General features: G+C 45.8%; 1 protein-coding gene across 1 annotated transcript in view; it reads left to right on the forward strand.

The window, feature by feature from the left end:
• Window positions 1-2,344: 2,344 nt before the first annotated feature.
• The window catches only part of NDE1 (nudE neurodevelopment protein 1), a 33,250-nt gene continuing 10,162 nt past the window's right edge, over window positions 2,345-25,432 (forward strand). The window contains exons 1-4 of the mRNA XM_044233109.1: window positions 2,345-2,414; window positions 10,290-10,413; window positions 11,824-11,977; window positions 17,029-17,177. Of these exons, the coding sequence (XP_044089044.1) occupies window positions 10,331-10,413; window positions 11,824-11,977; window positions 17,029-17,177 (386 nt within the window). The 5' untranslated portion in view covers window positions 2,345-2,414; window positions 10,290-10,330. The remainder of the gene's footprint in view (window positions 2,415-10,289; window positions 10,414-11,823; window positions 11,978-17,028; window positions 17,178-25,432) is intronic.

Raw genomic sequence — 25,432 nt, forward strand, 5'->3', positions numbered from 1 at the left:
GACTACCCCAGCCCTTGGAAGCAATTATGAAGTGAAATGCAATTTGGTACTTCTGAAAGAGTGCTTTCACATTTTTCTTAAGAGATATTTTCTTAAATACTGTCTCCGTTCAACTTATTCCTATTTATTTAATGGGCAAATTCTTTTATCAGAGAGTAGGAGTAACTTTCAGTTTTTCCCTGTCTAAATGATAATCTTCACATTTATAAAACTGGGATGAAGTTTTATTTTTGTGCTGTTTAAGTGGCCATTTTACATTCAGTTCACCTTCTAAATTACCTAGCTGTCACTAAAGGAGTTTCTCCCACAGCAACTTCTCTTCTGCCTGTGTCCAATTTAGTGCTTTGAAATAATAAATTACAATGGAGGGACGTAAGCAAGAGAAACTGAGCTCTCTGCTAATTCATATCTAAAAGCTACAAGGAAAACACTGAATAAAGGGAGGAAAAAGTTTTAACATGCTCCCAAATTTTCTTTTCTTGTAAAGGTTTTACGCAATAAAAGCCATTTCCTTAAATTATTCCCGAGAACTTTCATGATAATCATTTCAGTGTCCTCCCTGTTGTTTTCATGGAAAATGAAGGAAATTGTAAACGAGCTCGTTTAAGTGACTTGATCAATGCCATTCAGGCAGAACTGGTAACTCATGGATTCGTTCTTCAGTTTATCTGTAAACTGGGATGGTTACTCCCTGCCCAGAAACCTCACGGAGAGGTGAGAGTAAAAAAAATTCTGAAGATGAAAGAAAGCATCAGAGGAAAAGTTTTGAGAGGAGGGTGTGTATATTTAGTGTTTGTGAGCAGGATGGAAGTTTCCTGAAAGGCATTTTGGTACTTAACGCTATTGATACAGATAGTGAGGTTACCTTTTGCATCTCTGAATGCAAGAAGTAGCAAGGAGTCAAAGTCAAATTAGAGAAAGGTCATTCTTAACCACGGCATGGAGGCAGGAAGGATTCTAAGAGTATGGCCATGGACCTCAGAATAGCTAAAAATCTCTTTGCCTCTAGAGTAATGCTAGAGAATGAGGGTGTAGGCATCAAACAGACACAGGTTTGAAGCCTGGTTTGTTATTACTAATTGGGACTCCTTGGGCAACACATTTAATTTCTTGCACCTTTGTTTCCTCTCTTTATTGAGGACAATAAAATTGCTTTTCTGTGGTTCTCATCATCTGGATCTCAGCTCCATTGTCATTTCCATCTAGCAGCCTTCCCTGATCATCTGAAGTGAACCTCCTGGCCCTTTTCTCTCAAACGACCCTGTTTATTCCGACATTATTACTTACATGCATCTGAAATTATTTTACTCTTTCTTTCTGTTTGCTGATTTAGTGTCTTGCTTTCTTAGTAGCATAAGACTTTTGAGGACTGGCATGTTGTCTGACATTTGTTGTGTTACAAGCTTGAGTGCTCAACAAATATTTGTTGGTGAACAGTTGGGATTGTGTGAGAATTAGAAAACCCTTTCAGGGGCGCCTGGGTGGCTCAGTGGGTTAAAGCCTCTGCTTTCAGCTCAGGTCATGATCCCAGGGTCCTGGGATCTCTGGGGCTCTCTGCTTAGCTGGGAGCCTGCTTCCCCCTCTCTCTGTCAAATAAATAAATCTTAAAAAGAAAAAAAAAAAAAGAAAATTATATATATATAATAAAAAAACCATGTCAAGAAGTTGGCCTTATGTCTGACACATAACCAATGAACAAATCACAATCACTCCAGAATTGCACAGATTGTATTTAACTTTACTAGGCACTGTCCTAAATGTTTTACAGACTCCAAGTTTGTCTCTGCATAACCTCAAGGTAGAATCCTTCAAGGGCCCCCCATTTTATAGATGAGGAAACTAAGTCACAGAGAGTTTAAGTCACTCGCCCAAGATCAACCGGCTAGTAGGAGTACAGCTAGAATTCAAAGCCAGGCTCGAAACCAGACCCTTACACACGAAGTTCGCTGCCTTTGAAAAAAGATAATGATGTCGAAATTTTTATTTTGGGTGCAAAGAACATGGAACATCGCTTAGCCTAAGCGGACCTGGATCTTTGTCTTTCCCTTGATGTGGGGAAAATGCAAACGGTGTCGTATTTTCTTGACCAGCGTGGCCCTCGCGTCCAAGCCCGTCCCCGGACGCCCAGAGAACCGCCTGCACACTCTAAGGCGGTCCAGGTCCCTGCCCAGCCGCGGGAGCCTCCCAGGCCTGGGCCTGCCCAGTGCCGCCGCGTGGCCACGCGGCGCCCGGGCCCTGGGAAAAAAGTTTCCAAACGGCGCTGCTAGGCGCTGATTGGCCCAGGCGGACGCGGTCCCGTGGCGCCGCAGCCAATAGTCTGCGCCCGCCGCCGGCGCGGGGGTGGGGGCGGTGGTCAGAGGCCCGGGCAGTGCGGTCCGCCGCTGCCGCCGCCCGTCCTCGCGGACCGAGCCGGGGTAAGTGCTGAGCTGCGGTGACCGGGAGCGGGGACCGTCCAGGGACCGCCGCCACCACCGGGAAACTCTTTTGCCCGCCCTGGCGCCCGCCACGCCCTCGGGACCGCCGGGAGCCGCCTTGCAGGGACCCTGCCGCGCCCGTCGCTCGCGCGTCTCTTCCCCGCGCCGCCTGTCCTCCGCGGGTCCCGGGCGCGGGGCTCAGAAATCCCGCTTTCTGCAGGCTCCTTTCCTAACTTTGTGCCTTCCCACTCTTGGGTCCTCGCGCCCAGCTCCTCGCCTTTGCCAACTTTCTCTTGTAGCGCTGGCTGGTCTCCGACCAGCTGCCCTCCGCTCCCTCCATGACTTCCTCGGTCCTTCGTGCCCTCCTCGTCTCCAGCCCCCGCCGCCTGGCTCCTCTGCCCTCCAGCCCTCCCACCCCCACTCCAGGCTGCCCTCCTCACTCTCTTGGTCTCTTCTCAGCCCCTGCCACCCCCTTTTCCTCCTGCTGCCCCAGACCCTCCCTCATTCCTCGTATCGCCCCCCCCACACACACCCCCGTCCCGCCACGCACTACACCCTCTAGTTCAGGCCTCTTTCCAACCCCCCCGCCCCGCAGCTTGGCATCTCCCTGCTTTCGGGATCGTGTTTGGAACTCTTTCCCTCTGCTTTTCTCAGATCTCTGCGGTAGGAAGGTTCAGATTTCCCGTGACAGCACTTTGGGGAAGGATTGGATAAAGGATGAAAATGCTTATTCTACAGTTTGAATGCCGTGGTGGGGCTTCCTTGCCTCCCTGAGGTCGTGGGAAATCCCGCTATCACCTTGACACCGCTTTTTGGGAAGCTGCCTTATCTTCTCCAGTCATCTCAGGTTCTCTGCCTCCTGAGGGTCTGAGCTCCCCTGATTTCTTTGTCAAGGCTTTATACCAGGTTGTGCCTCTTTCTACTTTTAGCCTCCAGGTCCTTTTTAACTTCCTTTCTAAAGAAATGGCCTTTACAGGGTGCACTGGGCAGAGATTTGTCATTTTCTATGCTGGTTTTGTTTCTGTATTCTTGGATAGGATGGCATTTTAGGACCCAGATAGGGTGCTTTGAAGAGCAATTGGATCCCAGTGACTGACTCCCAGAGCCACTTACATGACCCCACCGCCACACTGGTCTTTAACCAGGTTTGAAACTTAACTCTTTCCCCTTATTGTGTCCTTTGTGTGGGATTAGATCCCGGAAATCTCAGGGGTGTCCCATTGGCATATTTTATCTATCCTCTCATTTTGGATAATCGTTTCTTAACTTGGCTTATTCTGTTTAGATGTTATTTTTGTTTCCAAAGTGTGTTCTTTTGCCTTAGAACGTGTGAACCCAGAGAGATTACACTCCCTTTCCTTAACCAGCTAATTTCCTAAAGTGAGTTGGCCTGCGTACAGAAGGTTGGTGTCAGCAGCTCAGACTTTATGCACCTGGTATTGATATAGGTGCTTTCTGTCTGCCTCTCCCAGTAGTGCTTTAGCACTTAGTAGGTATTTGGAAATGTTCGAGAAGGGACAGAGGAGAGGGAAATCGCAGAAGGAAAACTTCTTTCCCTGGCACCTTTTTTTTTTTTTTTTTTCTTTTTAAGATTTTATTTATTTGACACAGCACAAGCAAGGGGAGTGGCAGGCAGAGGGAGAGGGAGAAGCAGCCCCCCTACCTCTAGAGCAGGGTGCCAATGCAGGGCTCCATCCCAGGACCCAAGAATCATGACCTGAGCCAAAGGCAGACGCCTATCCAACAGAGCCACCCAGGCGCCCCTTTTCCTGGCATCCTGATTCAGTAGAATAAAATCATCTTGGAACAATAGCCCTCCTATTTTCATTCTATATTTTGATCTGAGTTTAAGCTTTTTAAATTTTCAAAGGCAGCATACGCTTACTGTAAAAATCAATGGATATAGCAGTGTTCCCCGTATAGGTTCTTATCTCAGTGTCTGCTTTACCCCCATTTGGTACATGCTTCCAGAACCTTTTAGATTCATGCATGCAGAGAGCGCAAGATACCTTTATTTATTTTTAAAGATTTTTACTTATTTGAGAGAGCGAGAGAGAGATTGAGAGAACTAGTAGGGGGAAGGGAAGAGGGAGAAGCAGACTCCCTGCATCCCAGTATCCTGGGATCATGACCTGAGCCAGGGCAGATGCTTAACTGACTGAGCCCCCCAGGCACCCAAGAGATCCCTTTATACACAAAATTGGCACTCTTTTCTAACGTATCATGAACTTTCTTTCATATTAGTTCATTTACTTCTTAACAACTGCGTAATTTTCCAAATCAGCCCTCTGTTGACAGTTGTTTTCTCCAGTTTTCCACATCAGTGAATGATGGCATACAGCCTTGAGTATATGTCCTTGCATGCCTATCTAAGTATTTTTGGAGGAAGATCATTATAGCCTTTGAAAGCACAGAGACAGAAGCCAGACTTGCTGACTCTTGACTGGTTTTGCCCCTGTGATGGCACTTCTGCAAAATGTGGAGCCTGCGTCATAACTTAGGAGCTGTTGAAGCACGTGCAGACACTTGGCCCCCGTCTTTCAGTCCCCTCCCTTTGTTTTGATTGGGAAGGACTGAGGTTGGCGTGGAGATGGGTGGTGAGTTAATTCTTGATGGTTTATACGTGTCTGCTGCCTCCTGACCAGCTGTGCTGGCTTTCTTCACTCCTAGGAAAGCCAAGGGAGAATGCCTTGTTTTCTCTAGGGTTTTGAAATCAAAGGTGGGGTGGAAGATCTAAGTTATGCAAAACAGAGAAGACATACGTTTTGAACTTTTTGCTCCCAGCTTGTTCTTTCTTGCCTGCTGTGGCACATACTTTGAGGTGTCCATTAGGTTTGTCCACAGAGCCCCTGGGGCACGTTGGCCTGATGGTGTATTGAGAACACAAGCACAGAGGCAGAATGCTTATAACCTTTGCAGCACAAATGAAATAAAGGCATACAGCGCTTATTTTGAAGATAGTGGGTACAGAGTTGTATATACCGAGACCCGTGCCTGTCACAGTGTGTTTGAAAGGACTGGACCAGATGAAACGAGGACATCTGACCTTTGAAGAGTCTCTTGGCAACCCCAAGGAGACCAGGAACTTGAATTCAAAGAACCCTCCAGTCACCCCCACCCACCCTACCCCCCAACTTGCACTTGGGTCTGGTTTGCCTCTGCTGTCCATTTGCACCTCTGGAGATGGCCAAGGCGTGCAGTGTTTCTGCTCCGGCTCTTGCTTCTAAGAACCCAAGCGATAGCTCGCTTACTCTTAATAATCAAATGGCTTAAAGGCGTTAAAATTGAACCCACATGCGGTGGTTCAATTCAGTAGGGAGAAGGAGTTTTTCCAAGCCGTATTACCTGCTTTCTGTGGCAAAGAATAATGCACATTGGAACTGTGAGACATTTTCAAATGGCAAAGGAAAAAGCGTACGTTTTAAAGACTTGTTTGAGGGGTGCCTGGGTGGCTCAGTGGATTAAAGCCTCTGCCTTCCACTCAGGTCATGATCCCGGGGTCCTGGGATCGAGCCCCGCATTGGGCTCTCTGCTCTGCGGAGAGCCTCTTCCTCCTCTCTCTCTGCCTGCCTCCCTGCCTACTTGTGACCTCTCTCCCTATCAAATAAATAAAACCTTAAAAAAAAAGAAAAAAAAGGGCGCCTGGGTGGCTCAGTGGATTAAGCTGCTGCCTTCGGCTCAGGTCATGATCTCGGGGGCCTTGGATCGAGTCCCGCATCAGGCTCTCTGCTCAGCAGGGAGCCTGCTTCCCTCTCTCTCTCTCTCTCTCTCTCTGACTGCCTCTCTCTCCATCTACTTGTGATCTCTCTCTGTCAAATAAATAAATAAATAAATCTTTTAAAAAATTTATAAAAAAAAAAAAAAGGACTTGTTTGAGAACAAAATGAAGTTCAGCTGTTACTTCTTCTTAGTCTATGGTAAATTTTTCCTAAGGATTGTTGTTAAAATGCAGGGGGGTTTCGGGTTGAAATGCCAGGCCTGTGGTTTTTGCCCTTTAGTTGAAGCAGCTACAGACAGTGCAGGCTGTGGCAGGAGCTCAGGTCTCTGCTTAGCTTCTTGCCACCACCCCACCCAATCCCAAACCAGAACCTTCCCATCAGCGCGGTTGTAATTAGAGCCTCTGGCATAAGGGAAGTGCCTCCTAAAACATCTCAAATTCATTCCTTTCCTGAGGATTAAGTTTTAGTCCTCACTGGCTGTGTTTTATTTAGGAAACTTTTTTCCTAAAACTCAACTGTCACAAGAGTGCAGTTATGAAACCCCGAGGATACTATCAGATGTTCCTTACCACGTACACCTGGGCAGGGGGCTGTTTCCAACATGGTATCCCCTCCTCCTGCCCTTTCCCACTAATGGGATGACACTCTGGTGCTGAGGGAATGTAGAGTTTTCCCCGTTCTGACAAACCTCTTAGGGATTTACAGATGTCAATTATAAGCTAGTCTTCATAGGTTTCCGGCTTCTTGCCTTTCTTTAACCTCACATCTCCTACCTGCTAGTGGTCTATCTCTAGCTTCCCTTTTGCTCATTCATTCCACAAGCATTTATTGAGTTCCTGTTATACGCCAGGCACAGGTTCTAGGCATTGGGATAAAAAAGCAAGATGGAGAAGGCCCCTGTGCTCAACAATTGACATTCCGGTGGGGGGAGATAAAAACAAAACTCAAAATGATGAAATAAGACCAAGCAGAGGTTAATGTAGTAGTGAAGGGCTAGAGGGGATATTTGGTGGATTATTCAAATAAGGTCTCTCTAGGGAAGATATTCCAGCTGAGATCTGAATGGCAAGAAGGGTACCTGGGCGGAGATATGAGGGAGAAGCATTCTAGGCAGAGAACAGCAAGTGCAAAGGTCCTGAGGTGAGAACAAGCTGGGTGTGCTCAAGGAACAAAAAGAGGGCCATCTGGCTTAAACATAAACTAATGAAGGGGGTAGGGTTGGGGGATGTTTAGTCAGGAACTAATTACATTGAATATTGGATATGATATTTTCCCAAATGTCAGGAAAAGCCAGTCCACGTTCATTTTCCCTAGTCCCTCAGTTTTTTACCCTACTACATGGACTCCCGTGCCATGCAGTTGAGACTGTCCTCTATAAGGTAGTGGCTGCACGGTACTCTGTTGCATGGGTTCTCGACACTTACAGGGGCTGGTTTGGTGACTTCATATCAGATGAGTTCTGGGCTCATTAGAGCTTAAGACTTGAGCAGGGAGTACTGGACCTAAATTTTCCCTTACCCATTGCCATGTTATTTGCTGTTCACTCTAGGTACACTATTCTTTTTACTTTCAGCAGACAACATTTTTCACTGCTTACCTTAATTAAGGACTCTCCATGGCAGCCATCCAACCCTAACTGGTATAGTCAAGAAAGGGAGTTGGTTATCTCTCATAACCTTAAATCAGTATGACTGGGTCCAGGTGTTCAAATGATACCATCAGGACCCAGTGTCTCCACCTCTTGGCCCTGCTTTCCTCTGTTTTGGCTTCATTCTCTGGCAGACTCCTCCCTTGTGATGGAAAGATGATCACTGGCAGCTCCAAGCTTACTTCCTACCCTCTTACCCTAGTGGGAAGAGTTTTTCTCTCTTTTTTCTCCTAGCTTTTTGGAAATATAATTGATATAGAACATTGTGTAAGTTTAAGGTCTCTAACATGACTGTTTGATAAATGCATATATTATGAAACCATTAACACAATAAGGTTCATTAACACTTTCGGAGTGTGTCTCTTGATGACTCTGCAAAAGCCCTAGGCCGGGACACCGGTTTGCTCAGCTCTGGGTAGGGTCACCCCTGAACCAGTCACTGGCCTAGTTTGAATGAGACCCGTCCTGTTACTGGCTCGGCTTGGGTTCAGCCCACCTCTGAGCCATCCCTTCTGTAATGGGCCTCCTCCTAGATGCTGGTTGTCAGTAGATCTGAATCACATGGAATGAATGGCGGGTTGGTTTCCCCGAGATTGGAGTGGTGCGACAGAAATATGGAAGAAGAAACGCTGGACTGGAAAAAGATCGACATATGAACAGCTTTCTACTCTTTCCAGCTTCTGTGTGCCCATCCAGCTTTCAGAGAAACTCTGTTCCCCAGAAGGGGTTGGGTGGGGCACATGGCATGTTGTCTCTGAATGAGAGAAGGGAGAGAAATCCAGAAAGGGAGATGTGAGTATAGGTACTAGCACATCCAATTATCAAAAGGGGCTGTGCTTAAATATAAGTATAATTGTTTGATTTTTTTTTTAACCAGGGATCCAGAAGTTGGTGATTGTGTCCATGTCCACACTAACATATTTAGCTGAATGAATCATGTTTGTAGTCAAAAATATAGCTTGTTATGGGGCGCCTGGGTGGCTCAGTCAGTTCAGCGTCCAACTTTTTTTTTTTTTTTTTTTTTAAGATTTTATTTATTTATTTGAGAGAGAGAGACAGTGAGAGAGAGCATGAGCGAGGAGAAGGTCAGAGAGCGAAGCAGACTCCCCATGGAGCTGGGAGCCTGATGTGGGACTCGATCCCGGGACTCCAGGATCACGCCCTGAGCCGAAGGCAGTCGTCCAACCAACTGCACCACCCAGGCGTCCCAGCGTCCAACTTTTGATTTAGGCTCAGGTTGTGATTCACGGTCCTGAGATCAAGCCCTGTGCTCTGAGCTGGAGTCAGCTTAGGCTTCTCTCCCTCTGTGTCCCCCACCCCCCCTCAAACAAAACAAAACAAATATACAGCTTGTTAATGCCTTGCAGAGTGAGGGGTTGCTTTCATTCTTTTGTTCCTAAGGACACCAGATTGTGAGCTCCCTTGAGGGAAGGAAGGGACCTTGGAGATCTCTCATTTGGGTTCCTGATGAACTTTTGACAAGCCTTAAATTCAGAGAATAAGCTGTTATTCGGAGGGGCTCTGTCAGTGGGGAGGCTGTAAACTGCCCTCTGTTCCTAGAGATCCGTTCCCCAGCCTCTGCTCTGGATCTCTCCAAGTCCTCAGAGCCAATTCCCACCCCCTACGCTCTAGCTACTGTCCTGTCTGTCTGCTTTTCACACCCAGCTCTCCAAAATTTCCTCTACTTCCTCTTCTTCACCTCCTCAAAACTCCTCCGCCCAATTTATTCCTCCTCCCCACTGCACTGTGTTGAAACTCCTCTTGCTCACATCACCAGTGACCGACATTTCGCTGCGTCTCCTGGGTATTTTCCAGTCCTTATCTTAGTTTCTGTGTTACATCATGGCTACTGTGGACCGGTGCTTCTTTTTCCCTTGACACCATCTGTCTACTCCCAGGACAGCTCACGGTCTGATCCTTGTCTCTTCATTTCTCTCCTGTCTCCTTAGATGACTGTTTCTTTCTTGGCCTACCAGTCAAACATTGGCATTCCTCAGAGTTCCATAAATAGTCCTTACTAGATTTTCCAGCAGTTCCATCACGAGAAAGAGGGAAGAACCTGCTACAGGCTCCTGACTCTTATATTTGTATCAGCCCGGAATTCACCCCTGAGTTTTAGCTCTCTTGTTGCTTCTTCGTGTGTCACTGGCATGTCAAACTAGAAATCTCCCAAACTGGGCTCATTATCCTCTCGCCCCAAAGACTTTCCATTCTCCTGGTGGTGGGGATGGTCGTGGCAGCAGTTGTCTAAACCATAACCCCAGGAGAGGTCTTCCCCTCCTTTTTTTTTTTTTCCCTTGCCCCCCCTTCCCCAAATGAATAACATCTGGATAGCTTTATGTATTCATGAACTTGAGGGTGGGCTGCATTTTGGCCGGGCTTGGTTCCAGATTTTGGCAACGTTTTATCGTTTAATGCAACATAAAATTCAGGAAGGTGCCTTCCCCCTCATTGAAGAGGAGCTCTTTTACCAGACATGGGTAATAATGTTAAAGTTTTCTCTCCTAGACACCATGCCACAAGAAGAGTGAGCTCCTGCTGTTTTCACCATGGAGGAGTCAGGAAAGACTTTCAGCTCTGGGGAGGAAGAGGCAAACTACTGGAAAGATATGGCTATGACCTACAAGCAAAGGTCAGTCTTCCAAAGTCCACCCTGCTTTTTCTTCCCACCGTGGTGGCAGCCACCATTCATTTGGGGGCATCAAGCCCTCCGAAGGACTTGACACGTGTTCTGTCCATTAAATCTCAAAACTGCCTCAGTTCCCCATTTTGCAAATGAGGAACTGAGCCTCAGGGAAGGCCAGTAACTTGCCCAAGGAGGTCACACCAGCCTGTTAGCAGCCGGGCTAGAATGTGAGCGCCAAAGCCTCTGGTCCTAAGAAACTGGTGTGTTCCTGCCCATCCTACTTCCTGGCAGGGTTTCATCCATTACAGATGCCCTATCTGGTCGGTCCCTGTGCCTGACCGTATGGGTTGTTGCAGATTTTAATTGTGAAACCAGCGATTCGGTGTCCCTATCTGGGAGTAGAGAAAATGTGTGTGTGTGTGTGTGTGTGTACGCACGTGCGCACGTAGCACCTTTTCTTTTTATTTCTCATGTACTCTTACACTCTCCATGTGGAGGTCTTATTCCAGTCCCTTTCATTTCCTTATTCGTAATTGGACTTAAAGATAACTCAGGTTTAGTACTTTTTTTTTTTTTTTTTTTAAGATTTTCTTTATTTATTTGACAGAGAGATCACAAGTGGGCAGAGGCAGGCAGAGAGAGGAGGAAGCAGGCTCCCTGCTGAGCAGAGAGCCTAATGCAGGGCTCGATCCCAGGACCCTGAGCTGAAGGCAGAGGCTTTACCCACTGAGCCACACAGGCGCCCCAGGTTTAGTATTTAAAAAAAAAAAAAAAAGTTGCTTGACTCTTGAGGATTGAGAGGCTGGAACTGGGTGTCTGGAGTTGGCCAGGGGTACACGGTAGTGGTGGGAAAAGCACACATTTATGTGAGGCCCAATTCTTGCTTACAAGTATATCTGCGGAGGGTACGCAGTCCCAAGTATATTTACCCCATGTCAAGTTCAAAAACAAAATATATTGAATGAATGAGCGGAGAGTGACTTGGTAAAGAAATGGCTTTGGAGATAGGCAGCCCTGGGTTCAGGCGTGAGCTCTGCTGCTGACTCACATCAGAAGACCTTGAGTCAAGTCTTTTTTTTTTTTTTTTAAGATTTTATTTATTTATTTGACAGACAGAGATCACAAGTAGGCAGAGAGGCAGGCAGAGAGAGAGGGGGAAAGCAGGCTCCCTGCTGAGCAGAGAGCCCAATGTGGGGCTCGATCCCAGGACCCTGAGATCATGACCTGAGCCGAAGGCAGAGGCTTTAACCCACTGAGCCACCCAGGCGCCCCAAGACAAGTCTTATCTGTAAAATAAAGGGAAGGCTAGTTTCTGCCTGGAAAGGGGCTGAAAAACCAGCGAATCCACGCCTCACCCTCAACAGCCCGGGGAGGTGCTCGGTACATGATCGCCTAACGCATGTGGCACTCCCGCAGGGCAGAGAACACGCAGGAGGAGCTCCGAGAATTCCAGGAGGGCAGCCGCGAATACGAAGCCGAACTGGAGACGCAGCTGCAGCAGATCGAAACCAGGAACAGGGACCTCCTGTCGGAAAATAACCGCCTCCGCATGGAGCTGGAGACCATCAAGGTGAGGGGGCACAGACGACAGGTCCAGGGACGCTTCCAGCATGGCGTGTGTGCCTGGGAAAGCGAGCCCGGCCGTGCAAGAGGCCACGGCCAGCCCCAGGCGTGCTCCCCGCTCCCTCCAGGTCTGCTGGGTGGAAGTGGTGCCGGGAATCTTTTCTGCCCCTATTTGGAGGAGCTCTGTGACAAGCAAGTCACACCCAAGTCCCCACGGTCATCCTTGGCTGTCTACCACACCCCCTGCAGACAGGTGAAAGCCAGAGTATGGAGTGTCCCTGGATTTGCTGACCTTCAGGTCATACAAAGTCCAGATTATGCTGCCCAGTGTGGTAGCCCCCAAGCTGCTAGGGAAGAAGAACCAAGGGCCAGGTTTGGTGGGTAGTGGAAGCAGATGTGCTCCTAGCGTTCTGGAAGCTTTGTGAGGAAGACAAAACTAACCCCAAGAGATCTTAAAAGATGCTCAATTATATAGTAGTTATCGAGAGATGCTTCTGCGAGAAGGGTCTCCATGAGCTGGAGACAGCTTCATGGGGGAGCTGGGAGGGATTTGAACTGGTGTTTGAAGGTGAGGGGAGTGTGTGGCATGTGCACACGTCCCCAGCAGGTTGGGGCAGAGGGGTTAGTGAAGAGTTAATCCGGACCTTCTGTAGACAGAGACAAGAATGGATGTCTAGCAGACCGGAACATCCCGGCTTTAGTCACAGCTGGGAAAAAGTGGGATCCACGGGGCGCCTGGGTGGCTCAGTGGGTTGAGCCGCTGCCTTCGGCTCAGGTCATGATCTCGGGGTCCTGGGATCAAGCCCCGCATTGGGCCCTTTGCTCAGTGGGGAGCCTGCTTCCTCCCCTCTCTCTCTCTCTGCCTCTCTGCCTACTTGTGATTTCTCTCTGTCAAATTAATAAATAAAATCTTAAAAAAAAAAAAAAAGTGGGATCCACAATGGATTGGGCATTGAGAGATGGGAGGGGCAGAGGAAAAACCCCAAAGACATCAGAAGCTGAGCAGTGGAGTGTAAGCTTTTCATGTCATAGACCGCAGAGCCCACAGTGGACATGTGCAGGTCTGACCCATCGACATTTTTTGCTTAGCCCTCTGTGGCTTTTATTCATTGTTCTATCATGACAGTTTTCAAGCACAGTGCAAGGTTGAAAGAATTTTCCAGGGACCACCTGTATATCCACCACCTAGACTTTGCCAATAACCTTTGCCATAATTGATTTTTATTTCCTGTTTATCCATCCATCAATCTGGTTTTCTAATGCATTTCAAAGTGACTTGCAGACAGCTATACGCTTCTCTGTTAAATACTTCAGCTTGCGGTTACTAAATAGAGTTGAGGGTTTATTTACAGTTCATTCTTTTGATAGTAAAACTGATTTCTGTAGTGTTTTTTAAAGATTTTATTTAGAGAGTTCCCATCTGAGCTGGGGGAGGGGCAGAGGGAGACTCTCAGGCCCACTTCACCCTGAATACAGAACCCCACGTGGGGCTCTATCTCAGGACCCTGAGGTCATGACCTGAGCCAAAATCAAGAATTGGATGCTTAACCAACGGAGCCACCCATGCGCCCCTAGCGTTTAAGCAGTTAATATTCAGAGTTGTAAGTCTTCGTATAAAAATCTGGATTTCTGACTTTCCTTAAAAATCAGCATGCCAGGCCTGCATTCTTCCACCCCAGCGAAAAGCCAGGTAGCAGTGGCCGAGACGGAGCAAGCATTCACCAGCCCGTCTCAGTCCCCACAACTGCCCCCCACCTCCATCCCTGACCCAGAAAGATAAGTGCCCTTTGCTTTATCCCTACACCTGGCCCGCGCCTCTCGTGTTTTTTTTTTTTAAGATTTTATTTATTTATTTATTTATTTATTTATTTATTTATTTGTCAGAGAGCACACGAGCGCACAAGTAGGCAGAGAGGCAGGCAGAGGTGGAGAGAGAAGCAGGCTCCCTGCTGAGGAGAGAGCCCAACGTGGGGCTCGATCCTAGGACCCTGGGATCATGACCTGAGCCGAAGGCAGTGGCTTAACCCACTGAGCCACCCAGGCATCCCCGTGCCACTTGTTTTGGGGACAGCCCAACCTCTGCCACAGGCACTGAGGAGTCCTCATGCTTAACTTGAAGGGGACTCAGGGAGCGGAAGCCGTGTGGAAGGCAGATGGGCGGTATGAACCACAGTCGGGAGCGGGACCGGGCCTCCACCGAGGCAGACCCCTGTCGAGCAATGATGAAGTAACTGCTTTAAGACCAAGCCCTTGAACCTGCAAACGCCTCTTCATGACAGCCGCCTGACAGATGCCGGAGATGCAGAGCACAGAGCAGGAGAAGGAAGAGAAATGTCCAAGGGAATAGAACTGCCCCCGGGGCACCTGGCTGGCTTCATTGTTGGAGCACGCAACTCAGGGTCTCAGGGTCATGAGTTCGAGCCTGAGATGACTTTAAAACGTAATTTAAATTTAAAAGTAATTTTAAATTTAAATTTAAAAGTACTTTTAAATTTAAATTTAAAAAAGTAATCTTGAGCCCCAGATTACTTTAAAAAATAGATAAACTGCCACCAGCAAATATGTGTCCGTCACCTCAGAGAAATGTTCTCCATGGAGCATTCTTGACAACTGGCTTATTCATCACAAGTTGAATGAGAAGGCCTGTAAAGGATCAAACAGAGCGTCTGTTGATGCCTCCATCAGCTGACCGCTTATTAGAATTAGCCCCAAATGAAAGCACCATATTGAGCAACGGCTTTTCATGTCCACAAGTTCAAAGGCCATCATTTGAATCTTGATGCTGGCGGAGAAGCCCGTTAACTGCATCATCTTGGAACCTGCATCTGAATTGGGGTTAATGACAGCGGCTCCCCGGCGCTCCTGTTTTGTTTGGAGATGCACCCAGAGAAAGGGTCTGAGGCCAGCCCTGGGAACTGGTCCTTGCGTGGGGCTTGGTCGGCCCCTCCTTGCCGGAGCAGAGTTGCTTGCTCCGCTCATGGCCAGGAAACAGAGCATCAGAGGGGACGGAGCAGGGTGAGGATGTGGCAGGCCCTCCCTGTCCCCACCCTGTAAATGATGTGCTTGTTCTGTGGGAGCTCTTCTCACCACGCCTCTCTGGCCCAGGCACCATTATGTCATTCTCCCCCTACATCCCAACTGTTTTCTAGCAACGCCTGTGTTTACTCGATTGAGGAAAGAAGAGTGTGTCTGTATTTCAAGCTTCCTTTCTTTCTTTTTTTTTTAAAGATTTTATTTATTTGACAGCACAAGTAAGCAGAGCGGCAGGCAGAGGGAGAGGGAGAAGCAGCCTCTCTGCTGAGCAGGGAGCCCAGTGTGGGTCTCAACCCCAGGACCCTAAGATCATGACCTGAACCAAAGGCAGCTGCTTAACCCACTGAGCCACCCAGGCACCCTGTTTTGTTTTGTGTGTGTGTATTTTGTTTTTTTTTTTTTTAAGATTTTAATTTTCAGGGGCGCCTGGGCGGCTCAGTGGGTTAAGCCTCTGCCTTCAGCTCAGGTCATGATCTCAGAGTTCTGGGATCGAGTCCCGCATCGGGCTCTCTGCTCGGCAGGGAGCCTGCTTCCTCCTCTCTCTCTCTCTCTGTCTCTCTGTGCCTACTTGTGATCTCTCTCTGTCAAATAAATAAAATCTTTAAAAAAAAAAAAAAAGAAGATTTTAATTTTTAAGTAATCTCCACACCTGGGGCTTGAACTCAGGACCCTAAGATGAAGGGTCGCATACTCTACCAACTGAGCCAGCCAGCTGCCCTCAAACTTTCTAATTAGACTTTGGACCTTTCCTGTGGGACATGTTTTGTGTGTAGGTGAAGGGAAAGCAGTGAGGGTGTTTGGTGAAGGAAGGTGGTTTGAAAGAGCAGCCAGAGCAGAATGTGTGTGTGTGTATGTACACGTGTGCGTGTGTGATCGATACCTTTGTGGCCCAGGAGGAGATGTTTGAGGGCAGTTTAGCACAGTTGTTTAATGAGCTCTAGCCCCAGGGACCCAGATTGGATCTTGGCTCAGTCATTTGCTACCAAATGACTTTGGGCTAATGAAGTAGCCTCTGTTCACATCTCTGAAGTAGCATTAAATGAGCCAACCCAAGTATTATCCTGAGCCCAGGAGCTGGCCCAGAGTAAGTAAGCATGCAGTGAACGAATGTTAGCTGGCTGAAACTGGGCAGTGACAGATCGTGAAGTCATCTGACCTTTCCTTGCCTTGGAAAGTACTAGTCAGATCACACCAAGCTCTCTTGATAATTAATAACAGGTTGTGGGTTTTGTTTTGTTTCCTTCCTTCCTTCCCCCCAAAGGTCCAGAAGTCCTCTTTAACTCCCCCGTGCTGCAGGGAGCGTGTCATCGGTCACAAAGTTAGAACAGTTGTCAGACTAAGTACATGGTTTCCTGCTCTTAGGGCGAGGCACAAGCCACCAAAGTTATTGTGATTCCTGATACACAATGCGGGGATGTCACGGGAAGTGGGTTTGTGTTACCCTTGTGGATGAGGCATGGAGAGGTCTATGTGGCTTCCCATGGCTGTGGACACCTTGAGCGAAGTAATTGTGTTGGAGATTGTTGGGGGCTTCTTGATACCCAGAGGCTGCAGGGACCAAGTTTGGGAGGGGGCCGGGTATAAGATGCTTGTGGGCCAGAAGGTAGGAAGCACTTGGGACATAACGACTTTGAATGGTGGCCCCTCGTTCTCGCCATCTGCCCTCCCTCGCTTTAGAGTCCATGACTGTGGAGAGAAGGTTCTACTGGCTGAAGTTAGTCGTGTGTCCTAGCTGTGGTGGGAGGCTGTGAGAATGTCTGGAGCCTCCTTAGTGTGATACGAAGACCGTTCCCATAAAGCTCCTAAGATAAGGGAGAGCTAGAGCCGCTAAAGAAATCGGTGCAGCCCAGTCGTGTGCCCAGGGGGGGATCGGATGCTCACAACCTCACAACAGTAGTGTCCACTCCAACAGGGGTGCATCCGTTCCAGGATTAATCCCTCAGTATTTTGAAGAAGTGACAGGGAAAGGAGATAAGCTTATCAGAAGTCTTAAATCCCACGCCCAGTGTCGATTTTGTCCTCCAGGAGAAGTTTGAAACGCAGCACTCGGAAGGCTACCGGCAGATCTCAGCCTTGGAGGATGACCTTGCCCAGACCAAAGCAATTAAGGATCAACTTCAGAAATACATCCGAGAGCTGGAGCAAGCAAACGATGACTTGGAAAGAGCAAAACGGTACGTAGGGAAGGAGGGGACAGGTTTGGGGCTGCACTCGTGCAGCCGTGAATGTCAGGAGGCGGCATTTGGGCTAAGACCAGGGGATGCGGAGACATCATCCAGGGAAGGGGATGAGGTGAGAACATCCCAGGCAGAAGGACAAGCATGTGCTCCACAGCGCCCTAAGGTCAACATGCGCAGAGAACAGGATTTTTTTTTTTTAAGATTTTATTTATTTGGGAAAGAACAAACAATAAAGCTTTTTGCAGCAAAATAAATAAATAATCTTTTTGCAGCCCAACAAAAAATTTTATTTATTCGAGAGAGAGTGAGCATGAGCAGGGGAGCGGGACAGAGGCAGAGGGAGAAGGAGATCCCCTCCTGAGCAGGGGGCCCGACATGGGGCTTGAACTCAGGACCCTGGGACCATGACCCAAGCTGAAAGGCCGACACTTAACCGACTAAGCCACCCAGGCACCCCAAGAACAGGATTTCTTAAATTGACGTTGTTTTGTTCAGCAGAATACTAACCATTGTAACTAATATTTATTGAATAACTACTCTGTGCCAGGCCCCCTTTTTTTGTTCAATGAAAACACTTTAAAAATTAGATATAAATTGGGGCACCTGGGTGGCTCCATGGGTTAAAGCCTCTGCCTTCGGCTCAGGTCATGGTCTCAGGGTCCTGGGATCGAGCCCCGCGTCGGGCTCTCTGCTCAGCGGGGAGCCTGCTTCCCCCTCTCTCTCTGCCTGCCTCTCTGCCTACTTGTGATCTCTCTCTTTCAAATAAATAAATAAAAACCTTAAAAAAATTAGATATAAATTACTGTGGTATGCACAGATTTTAAGCATACAGTTCCAACATTTTGGGCAAATTGTGTCTATGTTCATTGCATGCTCTTATTAAGATATGGAACCTTTGTGTTGCCCCCATAGTCCCCTGAGTTCCTGTTAATAATAATATTATTACTAGTTTAAATAGGCTTCACACCCAGCATGGAGCCCAGCGCAGGGTTTGAACTCAGAACCCTGAGATCAGGACCTGAGCTGAGATCGAGTCAAACGCTCAACCGACTGAGACCCCCAGGTGCCCCATCCTCTGCATTATTTTTTAGGGGTTGCTTTGGGATTATAGCATACCTTCGTCATACCACTTCCTATAAAATACAACAGCCTTGCAGTCTTATAGTTTCATTTTTATTATCCTTGAACTTTCTGCTATACCCATAATACTGTTAAGTCTACAAATGCTGTGGATTCCACAATATGTTGCTATAATTTTGGCTTTTTTTTTTATTTTTTAAAGATTTTTTACTTATTTATTTGACAGACAAATCACAAGTAGGCAGAGAGAGGGGGGAAGCAGGCTCCCTGCTGAGCAAAGAGCCCAATGTGGGACTCGATCCCAGGACCCTGAGATCATGACCTGAGCCAAAGGCAGAGGCTTTAACCCACTGAGTCACCCAGGCACCACATAATTTTGGCTTTAAAAAGCCATGTATAGGGCGCCTGGGTGGCTCAGTGGGTTAAGCCACTGCCTTGGGCTCAGGTCATGATCTCAGGGTCCTGGGATCGAGTCCCGCATCGGGCTCTCTGCTCAGCAGGGAGCCTGCTTCCTCCTCTCTCTCTCTGCCTGCCTCTCTGCCTACTTGTAATCTCTCTCTGTCAAATAAATAAATAAATAAAATCTTTAAAAAAAATAAAAATAAATAAAAAAATAAAAATAAAAAGCCAAGTATATTTTAAAGAAATGAGAGTAAAAAGATGGGCTTTCATATTTCCCACATAGGTACCATTTCTGGTTCATTCCTTCCTAAGAACCTGGGTTTCCCCCTCTCCCTTCAGCTTGAAGAACTTCCCTTAGGATTTCTTGCAGCACAGGCCTATGCACAGTGAAGTTTCCTTATTTTAGTTTTTCAGAAATGTCCTTTTCTTTTCATTCTTGAAAGGTACATCCACTGGATGTAGAACTCTGGGTTGACAGGTTTTTTTGTTTTTTTCTCGTTCAGTGGATTGTTCCGCTGTCTTGTGGTTTCCTTGGTTCAGGTCGGAAGTTAGTGGTCATTTGAATCGTTACTTTCCAGTATGTGATATGTTATTTTTCTGGCCACTCTCAGATTCTCTCTTAATTTTTTGTTTGCTGCAGTTCCTGATACGCTTCGATTATTTATTTATTTATTTATTTATTTATTTATTTATTTATTTATTTATTTAAAGATTTTGACAGAGAGATCACAAGTAGACAGAGAAATAGGCAGAGAGAGAGGGAAGGAAGCAGGTTCCCTCAATCCCAGGACCTTTAACCCGCTGAGCCACCCAGGCGCCCCACGCTTCAATTTTATATGTACTTCACATTTTTTTAAATTGTTGGATTTAACCAGAATTGATTTTTTAAAATTTCCTTTTAATCTCTTCAGCCAACATGGGGCTCTAACTCATGCCCCTGAGATTGAGAGTTAGCTGCTCTACCGACTGAGCCAGCCAGGCACCCCTATATGTATTTATCTTGATATCTGGACTTCCTTAGTCTGTAAATTTCTCTTTTTGCTTAACTTAACTTTGGTCATCATTTCTCAAAGATTTGTGCTGCCCCATTTTCTCTCTTCTGGCCTTCTGGGACACCAACTACGCACACATAAGTCTTTTTTTTTTTTTTTTTTTTTAAAGATTTTATTCATTTATTTGACAGAGAGAGATCACAAGTAGGCAGAGAGGCAGGCAGAGAGAGAGGAGGAAGCAGGCTCCCTGCTGAGCAGAGAGCCCGATACGGGACTCGATCCCAGGACCCTGAGATCATGACCTGAGCCGAAGGTAGTGGCTTAACCCACTGAGCCACCCAGGCACCCACATAAGTCCTTTTGATATTGTCACACAGCCTCTTCCTTTCTACCCCCCCCCCAATCTTTTTTTCGTTCGGTTCTTCAAATTGGATAATTTCTATTGATCTGGTTTCAAGTTCACTGACTCTTCTCCAATCTGCTGATAAACCAGTTTTTTCAGTTCTGAATTTCCTTTTTTTTTTTTTTTTAAGATTTCATTTATTTGTTGACAGAGCAGGAGAGAGCACAAGCAGGGGAGTAGCAGGCAGGGGAGAGGGAGAAGCAGGCTCTTTGCTGAGCAGGGAGTTTGATGTGGGGCTCGATCCCAGGACTCTGGGACCATGACCTGAGCAAAAAGCAGATGCTTAACCGACTGAGCCATCCAGGCATCCCTGCCGCCTATTTTTTTTTTTTTTTTAAGATTTCCTTTATTTATTTATTTTTTTAAAGATTTATTTATCTGAGAGAGCACATGAGCAGAGAGAGAGAATCCCAAGCAGACTCCCCACTGAGTGCAGAGCCTGACACGGGGCTCGATCTCACAACCCGGAGATCATGACCTGAGCCAATATCAAGAGTCAAGCACTTAACAGACCGAGCCACCCAGGCGCCCCTGTCTTTATATTCTTGTACATAGCTACACTAGCTACTTTAAAGTCCTTTTCTGCTAGTTCTAACATCTTGGCTATCTTAGGGCTATTTCCACTGAGTGCCTTTTCTCCTGAGTTGGGTCCCATTTTTTTGTGCTCTTCCCATGTCTTGTTGAGTCATCCTCAATTCTGAATTATGAATGGTGTGTTGCAGAAACTATGGATTATGTTTTTGATTTTTTTTTTTCCTGGTCTGTTAACTAGGCTGAACTAACACTCCCAACTTCCCACTTCATGGGCAGTAGCTGAAATCTCTTTGATTCTCTTAGCCTTAACCAGGCTGCCTCAGGCCTGCTAAGTATAGGTATGGTTCAGGGATGAGCCCGAGATGTGGGAAGACTTTAGATGAGAATTTGACCGTAATGGTGGCTTTCTTTCACCGGAGCTGTCGGCAAAACACTGGCAGAGAGGTGACATTCACCCACTGCTGTTTCTTCTGAGTATTGGCGCCCGTTGTTGCCTGTGCCTTCGGAACGTGGCTGTTGGACCTGGAGTTTGTAGTTGTAATCTCTGGCAGCTTTGTTTGCTCTGATACAAGCCACCTTAGCATGATCAGAAGTGGGATCTCTTTTCTCATCCATTTGTTAGAGCTCTTTGTATGTTATTTATTTTTTTATTTATTTGAGAGAGAGAGAGAATGACAAAGAGTATGAGAGGGGAGGGTCAGAGGGAGAAGCAGACTCCCCGCTGAGCAGGGAGCCCGAGTCGGGACTCGATCCCAGGACTCCAGGATCATGACCTGAGCCAAAGGCAGTCGCTTAACCAACTGAGCCACCCAGGCACCCCTCTTTGTATGTTTTTGCCGCTCATCTCTTGTCTTGCATGAAAAATATTTCTCATAGAATAATCTCATCTTTTGCTTTGTCTCTGGTATCATTTTCCATACAAATAATTGTCATTTTTACGTCATCCCGTTTATATCTCCTTTTTTAGCTTCTAGGTTTCCAGACTGCACTAGGGAAATCTCTTTGATCCCTTGATTGTGCATGTCTTCTCTTAAATTTTGTTATAGGACTTTTTTATTATTTGTTTTATACTTATATTTTTAATCTGCCTGAAATTTATTTGTCTACTACAAGACGTGGGTCCAATTTTATTTTCAGTACATACATAGCCCATTTTACCAGTTCTATTTATTAAATACTCATTTTTTCCATTGAATTTAACCCATCCCCAGCATATGTTAATCTCTGGCATATCCTGGGATCTCATTCTGGATTCTGAAAGCCTTTTTTTTTTTTTTAAAGATTTTATTTATTTATTTGACGGAGGTCACAAGTAGGCAGAGAGGCAGGCGGAGTGGGGCGGGGGGAGCAGGCTCCCCCATGAGCAGAGAGCCCGATGCGGGGCTCGATCCCAGGACCCTGGGATCATGACCTGAGCTGAAAGCAGAGGATTTAATGCACTGAGCCACCCAGGCGCCCCCTCATTCTGGATTCTTTATTTTGGTGGAGTGTACAATTTATGAATTACTATACTAATACTATAATAACTTGATTACCATGACTTTGTAGTATATTCACAAGCCACTGGGCATACCATTGTTTTCACCGGTGTTTCTTTGATCAAAGCAAGTCACATGGCCCAAGTTAGGAGGTGGGACAGTACATTCCAAGCACAGTGAGGCGGTAGCAAGGATGTGGGTCTAGGACCGTTGAAGAATTAGGACCATTAATGCAGTCTACCATGAAGACAGAGTACATTCACGGGTTCCAAAATAATATACAAAGAGTAGAGGTATTTTTATGCAAATTCAAGCAAATAAAATTGAAAATTCATCTTTACCTCCCCCCCAAAGAACAAATAAAAATGAAAATTCATCTTACCCTCCCCCTCCTGCAAAAACCATTCTATACACGCCATTGTACATCTTCTTTCACATAACAGTACATCTTGGAGATCTTTCAAGACACAGAGCATTCTTTGTTCTTTTTTTCCCCAAATGCATAATATTCTATTGTATAGTTGGTGTTGCATAGTACATAATAATTTATTTGTCCAGTCCCCTGTGGATGGATGTCTGCTACATTCGCATTCTTGGGCAGTGATAAGCATTGTTGTAATGAATCCTAAACATGGCTTGCCCAGATTTTATCTGTAACATGGGTGCCCACAAGTAAAACTGCTGGGTCTAGCAATAGATGCATATGTGATTTTGGTGGTTTTGCCCATTTGTTCTTTTTGTGGTTGTATCACTTTATATTCCTAGCAGGTATATATGTAAATTCCTCATTTCCAAATAACTTCGCTAACAGAGTGGTTTTCAAACTTTGCATTTCCGCCAGTCTAGTAAGTGACCAATGGGTATCCTTCTCAGTTGCAAGTTACAGTCTTACAAGTGTAACAGTGTTACAAGTTACTCAGTTACAAGTAACAGTCAGTTAAAAGTGTCGCTGATTCCTTTTCCTAATTTAAGAACTGTTTTATTTCTTTTTCTATGAACTCTTTATCTTTGCCTATTTTTCATTTCAGCTGCTGTTTTTCATTTCTAGGGGATCATTCTATATTCGTGATACAAATTGAAAATATTTGGCATTTACGTTTGTCTTCTGGCTTTTTTGTGTATGTTACTGGGAAAGGTGATTTGATTTCTCTGTAATGAGACGTATCAGTCAGTTGGGAGGGATTTCTGCAGTCTAAGGTTTGTAAAGCAATTAGTCTATGCTTCCTTTTCCTTTTCTTCCATTTCTTTATGTTTTTTAAAATTAAAGGTGTATTGCATTGACATTCTGGCCAAATGCTGAATTGTTTGGTGTTAAAATCAGAGGAGGTAGAAGGGAGGCCCAGATCTTCATTACAGAATGCATAAAGTGGGGCACCTGGGTGGCTCAGTGGGTTAAGCCTCTGTCTTCAGCTCGGGTCATGATCTTAGGGTCCTGGGATCGAGCCCCACATCGGGCTCTCTGTTCAGCAGGGAGCCTGCTTCCTCTTCTCTCTCTGTCTACCTCTCTGGCTACTGTGATCTCTGTCTGCCAAATAAATAAATAAAAATAATAATAGAATGCATAAAGTTCTGGAATATTGAAATTTTATTAAAAATATAAAAATCTGATCCTTTATTGTAAAATTTTAATAGTAATATTTTGAATTTTTGACCAGTTACTTCAAGAACAATAATTTCTTGGCCTTACCAGGTATTTGCTTGCTAAAGCTATTCCCCTGTAATCTGTAAAACGAAATGACTGACTTTTAGTTAGGGGATAAACTTGAAAGACTCAGGGCCTCATTGGAAGTAACTAAAAATTAAATACATTCCGTAAAGGTTATTTTTTGTTTAACATATGAAAGCTAAGATATGGAAAAGTTGTACAAAGATTAACATTAATTTTATCTAACTTTACTGTTCTATGTGTTATGGTTATATAGACATTTCCAAGAAACTTGTGATAAAAACACACCATCATATTCACCACCATACCCATTTTTTAAAAGATTTTATTTATTTATTTATTTGACAGAGGGAGAGCACAAGCAGGGAACAGCAGGGTGAGAGGGAGATGCAGACTCCCTGCGAAGCAGAGAGCCTGATGTGGGATTCAATCTTAGGACCCTGAGATCATGATCTGAGCTGAAGGCAGATGCCCGACTGACTGAGCCAGCCGGGTGCCCCAGCCAGTGTTAAATTTACAGTTGAGTAACATTAAGTGTGTTCATATTATTGTCCAACAGCTCTCCACACCTTTGTCATCCTGCAACATTGCGACTTGCACCCACTAAGCACTAAATCCTCTTCTGTTCTCCCTCCGGCCCTTGGTAATCGCCTTTCTGCTTTCTGTGATTTTTCCCTACTGTGGATACTCTGTAGGAGTGGATCCTGCAGTATTTGTCCTCTTGTGGGACAAATTATTTTATTAGCCTGGTGCCCTCGAGACTCACCCATGTTGTAGCGTGCAACAGGATTTCCTTTTCTTTTTTAAGGGTGCATAATATTCCTATGTATGTAGAGCTCAGGATTGAACTGCATGGATCCACTCTACATACGTAGGAATATTATGCACCCTTAAAAAAGAAAAGGAAATCCTGTTGCATGCTACAACATGGGTGAGTCTCAAGGGCACTAGGCTAAGAAAATAAGTGCAGGACCCAGTGCAGGTTTGATCTGCATGGGTCCACTCACATAGGCAATTTTTTTTCAACAGATGTAGTGTAGTACTATAAATGTATTTTGTCTTACAATTTACTTAATAGCATTTTCTTTAGCTTACTCTATTGTAGAGTATAGTATGTAATACATAAGGCATAACTAATTTGTGTTAATCAACTGTTCATGTTGTCGGTAAGGCTTTTGGTTGATTGTAGGCAATTAGTAGTTAATTTTTCAGAGTTGAGAGTTATACGCAGATTTTGACTATGTGAAGGGTTGGTGCCCATTGCCCCTGTGTTGTTCAAAAATCAACCATATATACCACATTCTTTTGATCCCTGTATCTGTTCGTGGATATTGGGATCAATTCTGCTTCTTTGTTATGAATGATGCTTTTATGCACACAAGAGTACAAATATCTCTTTGAGATCCTGCTTTCACTTCTTTTTTAAAAATTTTTTTAAAAGATTTTATTTATTTATTTGACAGACAGAGGTTACAAGTAAGCAGAGAGGCAGGCAGAGAGGGAGGAGGAAGCAGGCTTCCTGCTGAGCAGAGAGCCCGATGTGGGGCTCGATCCCAGGACCCTGAGATCATGATCTGAGCTGAAGGCAGAGGCTTTAACCCACTGAGCCACCCAGGCGCCCCTCACTTCTTTTTTTTTTTAAGATTTTTATTTATGGGGCATAAAGTGCATATGCATAAAGTGGGACGCCTGAC

Source organism: Neovison vison, chromosome 14 (genome assembly GCF_020171115.1).
Source record: "Neovison vison isolate M4711 chromosome 14, ASM_NN_V1, whole genome shotgun sequence".
Classification (NCBI taxonomy): Eukaryota; Metazoa; Chordata; class Mammalia; order Carnivora; family Mustelidae; genus Neogale; species Neogale vison.